Source organism: Loxodonta africana, chromosome 13 (assembly GCF_030014295.1).
Source record: "Loxodonta africana isolate mLoxAfr1 chromosome 13, mLoxAfr1.hap2, whole genome shotgun sequence".
Lineage (NCBI taxonomy): Eukaryota > Metazoa > Chordata > Mammalia > Proboscidea > Elephantidae > Loxodonta > Loxodonta africana.
The window spans coordinates 39,535,021-39,544,684 of NC_087354.1; the positions used below are offsets into that span (position 1 = coordinate 39,535,021).

Consider the following 9,664-nt stretch of genomic DNA (forward strand, 5'->3'; position numbering starts at 1 on the left):
TTTTGCTGAAATGGAGGCTCAGACAAGACCCATAGCTTCCTGATGGGCTCCGCCTGGGAGAGAGGCCTCAGGACCCTGGGTCTGGTCCTCCTCTCACTGCCCCCCAGGGCCTTTTCCAGGGTGTGGTGGGTCTGGAGGGAGAGGGCAGGAATCCCACAGGCAGCTCAATCTCCCTTCCCAGAAACCTCAGGGGTTGGCATCGAGCTGGGGCTGGTGGCCGATAGGGAGAGTCTTTCTCTAGACTTGGCTTTCAGTGGAAGGGACTGTGCAGCCCTACATGAGCTGTGGGCAGGGCCCAGCTTTCCTCCTGTCTCACTTTGCCACTCCTCTCAGGCCTTCCAACTGCAGGAGTCCGACCGGCTGACCATCCTGCGCAACGCACTGTGGGTGCACAGCAACCAGCTGTCCATGCAGTGCGTCAAGGACGACGAGGTGGGGGGCTGAGGCATGTGGAGAGAGGGCCACAGCGCCGTCAGGCGTCAGGCCCATCTGAGTCAGTCAGCAAACCCCTCGTCCTCTGTGGCTGGGCTCTGGGCCCTCGTCTCGGACCACAGCCGCTCAGCCTCTGCTTCCACTGCTCCATGAGCGGGAGCTCAGCACCGCACAGGGCCACCAGCTTCTGTGCCTGGAAGACTGTTATTCTTTGTCCCCCACCCCAAGGTACCTGGCTCTGTCCTCGGAGCCACAGAGCAAGAGGGGGCAGGGGGGTATGTGTCACCAGCCCCTCCAGAGGTTTGCAGATGGGCTGGAGGACCCTGGCTGCTCTGCTCCAGCCCTGGTGCTTATAGGAGCTGAGGTCCAGTCCCTGCTCTGTCCTCAAACATGTCCAGGGTGTCCTGGTTCCCCTGACTGGGCCCAACATGTCCTCCCCAGCAGAGTGGCTGCCACCCCCACCTAGGGGTGGGGCCTCTGGTAACGCAGCCCCGGAGCCACGAGCTCTCTCTCAGGGCAGGTCTGGCTCCCTGATGCCTGCTGCTCTTTCTTGTCTGCCGTTCCTGCCCATGGGCCATGGGTTTCTTCCCGAATGACTTGAGCTTCCCTGGTGGCCTCCATGCAGCACAGGGGGAGTGTAGGCTCTGGAGCCCCTCCTACTGATATCCAACACTTGCTGCTCACCATTTTTGCTCTGTGACCTTGGGCAACTCACTTTCCTTCTCTGAGTCTCCTCATCTGTAAAATGGGGAAAACAGTCTCTACCTCAGAGAACAGGCTAGTTAAGTCTCTTGCATAGGGTCCTGCGCACAGTACGTGTTCAGGAAGCAGGAGAGGCTGAGCTATCAGCCAGGGCTCTGGCCCTTCAGGTAGATCTGGGGTGCTTACGTGCCGAGGTCCCTGGATACAGGTGCTGAGCTGTACTCCAGGCCTGGAGAAGACAGGTGGGGTGGGGAGCCCCTGGGTGGAGTTCAGACCCATGGAGGCAGGGCCTTGGCTGAGGGGGGCATCAAGGTGAGGCCCGGCCCACAGCCTCCCTCCTTCCTGCCCAGCTCTACGAGGAGGTACGGCTGACACTGGAAGGCTGCAGTGTGGATGCCGACATCGATGGCTTCATCCAGGCAAAGAGCACGGGCACCGAGCCCCCAGGTGAGGCCCACCATCTCCAGAAGACTGGCCCTGGGTTCTCTGAGCCTCAAGTATAGGACACAGCTGGGGTGGCTCACAGCTCCCTCTGGGTGCAAGAGCCTTGGCCATTCCAGGGGTGGGGGTAGGGGACAGGGCAGTCCTGTGGCTGGGGTCCCCTGCCTGCTACCTCCCAGAGGCAGTGGACAAGCAGAACCAGAGTACTCTAAGGCTTGGGGCGGCGGGGGCGGGGGTGGTGAGGATGAAGGTTAGGGGTGAGGAGCCTCCTCCGAGACCCCACCCTAGCCTACATTTTGCAGGTCAACCCCCATTTCATTAGTGGGCCCCACTAACTCCCAAGTCCAGAAAATTTGGTCTTGGTGGGTAACCACAGTGGGGTCTCTCATGGGAGTGGGTAAGCCTCTCCCAAATCCAGGTGCCAGGATGGGCCAGGGCCAGAATGGGAAACTGGGGGCCCAGCCTAGGTCTCTGGGTGGGAACAGGCTGGGGTGCTGGGTGGCATGAGATACTGCCTGCCCTGCCCTCCACTGCCCGGGCCTCACCAGCTTGCTGCCCGCAGCCCCAGTGCCCTACATGAACTACTACGATCGAGAAGTCACCCTATCTGGCAGCCCTAACACACAGGCGTCCTTCCGCATGATAAAGAGGTGAGCACCCAACGGATTGGATGTCCACTGGCCACATGCAGAGGCTGGGCCGCAGAGGGCAGACTGGGAAGTGGGTCCCGCCTCTCCACCTGCAACTGGCTCATCCCACATATTTACTGAGCACCTACTGTGTGCCTGGGCACTCTGTGGGGACAAGACAGGCTCAAACCAGTCTCGTGGAGCCCTCAGGCTAAGGACCCAGGCATCAAACAAATAACCACACCCCAGTTACTCACTGGCGACTGTGCTCAGAGCTCTGGGGACACTTCCTTGTCCTTTGGGCCCTGCTCCTACCCTCGGTGCCCTGGTCTGTCTGGTTGTGGTGGCTATGCTTTGCAGCTGGCACAGGATCTGGGGCATAGGGGCAGAGAACTCGCCAGGCTTTTCCAGGGCCCCTGCCCTGGCCTGGTTGTGCTCAGGTGGCAGGGTCCTAGTGCCATGGCGCCATCTGTTGCCAGGGGTTTTGCACATCCTCTCTCTGTCCTGGGGCCCATGAGTGGCGGGCCTAGTTCAGAACCTAACAACTCTCATGGTTCAGGCCTTGGGTGACAATGGCGACTGCTCCATAGCCTGCTCATGGAGCCCCTCAGCAGCCAGGTCTCTGAGGGGGCTATGTGCCCTGTCTGTGGGCATCTATGAACAGATGTGGGTTTCATGTGGTGCCGGTGCCCCCACCCTCAAGGCCTCCATGACATCCTCTTTCCAACCAACCTCAGCAAAGAAGAGCCAGGGCCTTGGGACAGGCCTTGCCCTTGGGAGGTAAGGCATGGTGGGAGGTGGCTTATGGAGCTCTCTGAGGGTGGCTCATTCCCAAGGCCTCAGGAGCCTCTGGAGCCATCCTGAAGGACACCTGGTGGGAAGCAGAGGCTCATGGGAATCAGGGGTACACAGAACACCCCCTTGAGGATCTTGAGAAAGCGATGACTCCAGGAGGCACATTCACAGCCTTGCAATGTTATAAAAACCTGGGGACTCAGGTCTCCCTGCACCCCAGGTGAGGACCTGGATCTCAGCAGAGGTGGTCATTTAAGCAACTGGATGAAAGAGCTCACCTGAGGCAGCACCAAGAAGACAGAAAGGGGTGCCTCATGAGGATAAAAGAGAGCATGGCTGTATTTGAGCACGGCCACTACAGGGGACAGTCAAGGCTATTGGATGGGGCAGCCAGAACAAGGCGGGGTTGGAGGAGCTGCAGGGAGTGGTCAGCAGCTGACAAGTCAGGAGAGGGGAGGTGCTGGTGTCAGTAATGGAGACCACTCCAGGAAAACAGGGCAGGTGGGGAGGAATGTGGGGGCCTGGACCGTGGGGGAGGCAGCACTACCGCCTCAGCAAGCAGAGACTGTGGCCCCAACCCTGCCCCACACTGGCTGCACCGCTCCTCCCATCCAGAGCCCCTCTGGCTTTACCACGGCCCTGGCTGTCCAGGAGGGCCAGTATCTGCATCTTCACATGCCTGTGTTAGCGTCAACCCTTCTCATGTGGGCGCAGCCCCATGCTCGGTGCCCATATGCTTCCCTCCTGGGCACGTGTGTCCACTCACAAGCCCACTTCAGCGGCAGGGGCTGGATTCTCCTGCCTGTGGGCAGGCAGATGTCCTCTCTGGGTTACCCCCCTGGACTGGTCGAGGCCTGGGCACCTCGGTGGATGACCTATAGCATTTACAGGAGCTGACTGCACCTCTCTGGGGCCTGAGCCCCTGGCCTTCCTGGCAGCCTGGGCATCCCTCTCCCTTTCCCTAGCCCTGCCCTGCCCCTAACTGCCTTCAAACCCTCTGAAGACAAGAACTGAAGGGCAGGTAGACGAGGATCCCGAAGAGGAGGTGGGATGGGGGCTGGGCTGAGGGTGCTCACTCTGGCTGCTCCCCCGTTGGGGACCCCAGATCTCATGGGTTTTTCTGACTAGGAACCCCAGCCTTCAGATCAGGGGCCATGGCAAAAGGCTTTTCACGTCCCTCACCTCACTCTGGGACCATTACAGGGCAGCCTCCCACAGGCCCGGGCCAGAGCCCAGCCCCTCACCTGGGCACTCAGGGCCCCTGGCCTAGATCCCTTCCAGGCGCGTCTCCCACACACCCCAAGCTGCCCTGCTCCACTCCCCAAACTCCACCAGTGCAGTCTCTCTCTGCACCTTTGGGCCCCCTCTCCCATTCACCGGCAACACCAGCACCTAGGCTGTCAACGCTTCACTCATCTTTGAAGACTTAGCTCAACCCCACCTCCTCCAGGAAGTCTTCCCTGAGGCAGGGAAGTAGCATCAGCCTCTACTTATATAGCCCTCATTGCAGTCTGTTTCATGGGGCGCCCATGTCTGCCTCCCCATGAGGTGCCCCCAGTGTCTGCCTCATGATCTCTAGTTTTATCCAATAAACCTTCGTGACCCGGCTCAAGCCAGGCCGGCTGCAAGGACAGGGGTGAATCGGCTCTGCGCTGCCTCCAGGAACTCACGTACATACCGAGGGCTGCCTTTGGCATGGTCAGGAGGTGGCAGTGGGGCTTTGAGGAGAACTGGCTCGGCCCAGGCCGGTGAAGAGCAGACTGTTAGGACGCTGGATAGGGCCTGGTGGGCGTGGGGACCTGGGCATCATCCCAAGGCTGCAGCATGGAGATCTTAGAACCCCCAGAGCAAACCCTGGGGCCCCGCAGGGAGCAGGTGCTGAGAACAGGCATATTGAGTGAAGGGATGGGAAGGGGCTGGTGGGGAAGGCAAAGCGTACTGGGACCACCCTTTGGGGAGCCTCTGCATGTCTGAGCCCTGGGAGAGAGCCCTAGGGGCTCTGACCGGGCTCCCTGCCTAGCCCGGTCCCTTCCGGGACCCACCCTCTTTCCTCCCTCTGGCCAGGTTCTCTGAGCTGCTGCATGGAAGTCCCAAGATGCCATCGACTGCAGCTCCTGCCGGTAACTGGGGGTGATGTGGGGCCAACACACTGTGACCCCGGGCGGGAAGAGACGATTCCTACATGGCACAGATAGGGCCAGAGACCCCAAAGGGGTAAGGGTGTGTCCTCCAACAGCAAGTAGAGAAGGGAAGGGGAGAGAGCGAGCCAGGCCTTGGGAAACTCCAGTGAAGAGGGGACTCCAGGGGGCAAAGGCCTTGGAAAGGGGCAAGGTCTAGACCTCATTCTGCTCTCAGCCTCCACAGAGAGCCTGAGCCTCACCTCCGAGAAGAGTAACAGTGTCTACGCTGCCATCGCAGTGCATGATACGTCGGGAACCCCCAGCCTGCCAGCCCAGGGCTACAAGGCACTCTATGACTACACAGCGCAGGTAAGCCCCTCGCCCACCCGGGAGCCACCTCCTGGCCCCAGTGGGGCCTCCTGGACCAGGACATACACAGGGACCAGGGAGGGACAGGTCATCGTAGGAGTGGGGGCCGACATTTATCCAGAGATGGGTGCGTATCCATGAGAATAACACTGCACATGTGCGCCTGGGTCTGTGTACACAGACATGTGCACCTGGGAGTCTGCTTGGGATGTGTGCACTCAGAACACAGCCAGCACCTACAGGGACTCAGTGAGCATCTGCTAGACAAATGCTGATGAATAAAGTGCCTGTGTCTGCTTGCATTTGTACCCATGCACACTCGTGGGGCACGTGTGACTGTGTGCTGTCCATGCAGACGTGGCATTGTGTGCCCGTGTGTGCGTGCATATGTGCAAACGTGTACTCGCGCAGGGAGACTGGCAGAGGCTCGGGCCACCTAAGGGTCAGGCTCAGGGTCAAGACCTTGTTCTCTGTGGCCACGGCCAGCATGAGTCCTTCAGCTGTGCTGGAGTGGATCTTCTGAAGTCCATGGGGAGACGATGATTCAAGGCCGTCACAGGGCAGAGAGCCCCGGAGTGCCACATGCTCCCTGCGGGGAGGGGAGGGGAGGGGTGCACCCATCTGGCTTGAGGCCAAGCAGCCCCACAGGGCGAGGTGGGCTGGGTGGGGGCAGCACTGGCAGAGGCTATGACTCTGGGGTGCACATCAGCAAACCCCAGTCCCCAGCTGGGGAGACAGGCCAGGAACAAATGATGGTGGGCTTGTATGATGGGTTAGCCGGGGCGGGGAAGGTCTGAGGAAGCCTTCGCAGGGGGATAGGGGACACCAGCAAGGGGCTGTATGTGGCGAGCCCTGGGGCAGGAGTGTGCCCTTGGACTTGGGGCATGGTGGACTGGGTGTGGTCACTGTGTGCCTGGAGCTGTGAGAGAAGGGAGCAGCAGGGGAAGAAGCCCAGGTTGTGGGGGCCTACGGTGACAAACTGCGGGGGCAGTGAAGGCTAAGTTCCATGGGGTGCCCCACATCCTATGTCTCCAAGGGATGGCCCCAGCACAGCCCAGAGTCCTCCCAGCCACGCCCTCCAGCCTGGTGTGTTCTGAATCTCTTACACAGAATTCCGATGAGCTGGACATCTCCACAGGGGACATCCTGCAGGTCATCCTGGAAGGGGAGGACGGCTGGTGGACAGTGGAGCGGAATGGGCAGCGTGGCTTTGTCCCTGGTTCCTACCTGGAGAAGCTCTGAGGAAGGGCAGGAGCCCCCACCTGGACCTCCCTTGCCTGTGGAGCCAGCAGTGCCCCCACCACTGCCCAGGCTTTGCTGCGGCCCCAGAACCGAGCCTACTCACCCTGGGGATGGATGCTGGCTGCTCCCTATGGAGCCTCTCCCACAGGGAATAAAGAAGTGCCTTCTTTTTCTCCTTGGCCCTTTTCTCTTTCTCTTGCCCCAGTGTCCAAGAGCTCAGATTAGAGGGTGAAGGGAGTGAGGGGAGACGTCTGGGAGAGAAGACAAGAGGGCCCTGACATTGCCAGCACAATAGGCCAGCAGTCCATCCTGGCTGACCTCCCCCTCCTGCCTGGGGACTGCAGGGCAGCTGGAGGGCTAGGGGGTGCGGTTGGAAGGACACATTGTTCTCCTCCACTGGCCATGTCCTAACTGACGAAACCACTTGTTGAAGGGTCTTAATCGTCCCCTGTAGACCTTCTTTATTTGGTTAATTCACTTTGAACCTCTGGACCATCCTCCTTTAGTCACAGCTCTGTGCTAGGCCCCAGTGAGGACCAGGTGAGTAAAGCCTCAGTCCCTTACACTATTCAAAGAGCTCTTGACCTGGTTGAGGACACCAAATGGCCCAGGAAGTTAAATGACAGTACAGAAAATGTCCCAACTGCAGAGCAGGCACAGAGGATTCTGGGAACAGGTGGCCCTGACCAGGAGGAAGCTGTGCCAGGACAGGAAAAGGGAGATCCCCTGCTGCTCCTTCCTGCCTCTGGCAGCTCCACAATGGGCATATGTCAGAGAGAAGTTGAACGAGGGTCATCACTGGGATTCCCCAGAATTTAGAAGATACTCAGAGAATCTAATCAAATCTCCTGCGTGATACCCTCCTTGGCACTCCTGGGGAACTGAGCCTTGGGCACCCCAGTATGCTTCGACATCTCTGATGACAGGGAGCTCATCATACCCCATGGAGCCCCACTGTGGGCTTGCGGCTTCCCCCACTGGTCCTGGCCCTACCTGGCCAGTCACACAACTGACAGTTGGCATGTGAAGGACTACTCCATGTGCCTCCAGGCAAATATCAGATGCCACAGGTGGCAAAAACAAGACCTTTGACCAAGCTCTGCCCTAGGGAGAAGGCAAGGAAGGGGCCGGGAGAATGGTCTCTCCAGTCAAAGGGGGCTGTTCCAGTGTTCAGTGCAGACACTCACCTTTATCACTTGAGCAAAAACATGGGTTTGGTTCAGCAAACATTTGGGGGGAGAAACTGCCTCTGGTTTGTGGCCTCTCACCCCAGTCTCAGGTGTGTGAGTCCCTCAAGCTAACGCAGTGAAAGGGTTGGTTTATGCCAAAGTGTTATTCATGCTGGTGCCAGGAAGAGGTGCTAAGGCCTGAGGCAGGCCCTGCTGGATGGGTATAGGAAGCAAGGCTCCAGAGCTGAGGGTGAGGATAGCTGCTTCCTGGGTCACCTGTCACCCCTTCCCACCAGGCGGCTGTGGGGCCACAGGCATGGAAAAGGCTTTGGACCTTTGGGGGGAAAAAATCATCAAAAACTGAGGCTTAAATCCTTCCTGAAATGTCACTTACCCTCTTAAAGCACGTTCAGAGAGAAGCTTACCAAATGCCCACACCTGTCCCAGACCCACCTGGAGTTTATAAACAAAGCTGTTTGCAGAGGAAAATATAACCCAGTGGTTGGACTTACACCTCCCTAGAAGAGAGAAAGCTGTCCATAAATAAAGACTTGACTGTAAAAAAGCTTACCTGGGACCAAAGATACTGTCTGGGACATGCATGTCAAGCCCGACCAGGCCCAGCCAGGTACCAGACTGTCAGGCAACCCCAGAAGTAACTCATCCGATATTTTGATGACTTCTGTGTGACTGGCACTGTATTTGATAAGGGGTGGTGCTAAGATAAAGGGGTGCCCTTAAAGAGCTCCCTTACCCCAAAAGGGGTAGGCAGACACTCTATGTTGTTGTTAGGTGCCGTTGAGTCGATTCTGACTCATAGCAACCCTACGGGATAGAGTAGAACTGCCCTATAGGGTTTCCTAGGCTGAAATTCTTACGGTAGCAAGTTGCCAGGTCTTTTCTCCTGTGGAGCAGCTGGTGGTTCAAACTGTCGACTTTTCTATGAACGGCCAAGGGCTTTACCCGTTGTACCACCTCTATAACCCCTATGATACAGAGCAGACAGTGAGCAGGGCAGGAGTGGGGCAGTGAGGTCAGATGCAGGCTGTCTAACACACTGATGACAGTGGCTTGTCTGGGAAGTGACAATTGGGATGGAGAGTCAAGCAATTCTGGGGGAATGTAGGAAGCAGAAGGACAGGACATGGTAACTTATGGGACATGAGACAGGGATGGGGAAGAGAGGAAAGGGAGGAGGTGAGGAGTGACTCTGAGCTGAGCCTTGAAAGATGGACAGGCCTTCCCCAGGTGGAGAAGTGGGGAGAAGATGGGAATCAGCAGAGATAAAGCCTGAGCAAAGACCCAGAGCTGAGACAGCCTTGGGGCAGGAGCCTACAAGACGCAGCTGAGGGGGACAGAGACCAGAAGAGGCAGGACATCAAGGAGATGCCCACTGGCTCAGGTTCTGTGTGGGCAGCAAAGAGGAGAGAAAAGAGCAGAAAGCTCTGTATCGATGCTTTATTTATTCTCTGAAAATACCTTGTCATCTTTACTGAGCATTCCATTCTACTGCAAAGATTTTTTTTTTAAGCCTTTGGCCTAGATATTTATCATCATCTCTGACAGGTGCTGCAGTTTCTTTGGCCCCAGAGGATGATGGGCAAGGAGTGTTGGATAACAAAGCCTGTGCTCCAGTCATTCAGGCAGCCAGAAAAGAGAACTGAAAGCAACTCTCGGGTCGCAGTTTATACCAGCATTAAAAAAAACCCAACACAATGGATCTAAGTCAGATCCACTGCCTTCTGCAGCCTTCTCTGCTCTCCTG

The 9,664-nt window shown here is 57.9% G+C and overlaps 1 protein-coding gene across 9 annotated transcripts in view; it reads left to right on the forward strand.

Moving 5' to 3' along the window:
* Positions 1-6,903, forward strand: part of PSTPIP1 (proline-serine-threonine phosphatase interacting protein 1) — a 46,754-nt gene extending 39,851 nt beyond the window's left edge. For 8 of the 9 annotated variants that reach the window (XM_064267227.1, XM_064267229.1, XM_023552943.2 and 5 more), the window contains 6 exons: positions 334-432; positions 1,485-1,581; positions 2,138-2,225; positions 5,064-5,119; positions 5,355-5,488; positions 6,599-6,903. In XM_064267227.1, the coding sequence (XP_064123297.1) occupies positions 334-432; positions 1,485-1,581; positions 2,138-2,225; positions 5,064-5,119; positions 5,355-5,488; positions 6,599-6,730 (606 nt within the window). In that variant the 3' untranslated portion in view covers positions 6,731-6,903. The remainder of the gene's footprint in view (positions 1-333; positions 433-1,484; positions 1,582-2,137; positions 2,226-5,063; positions 5,120-5,354; positions 5,489-6,598) is intronic. The other variant, XM_064267228.1, reaches the window with a different exon arrangement.
* Positions 6,904-9,664: the final 2,761 nt, after the last annotated feature.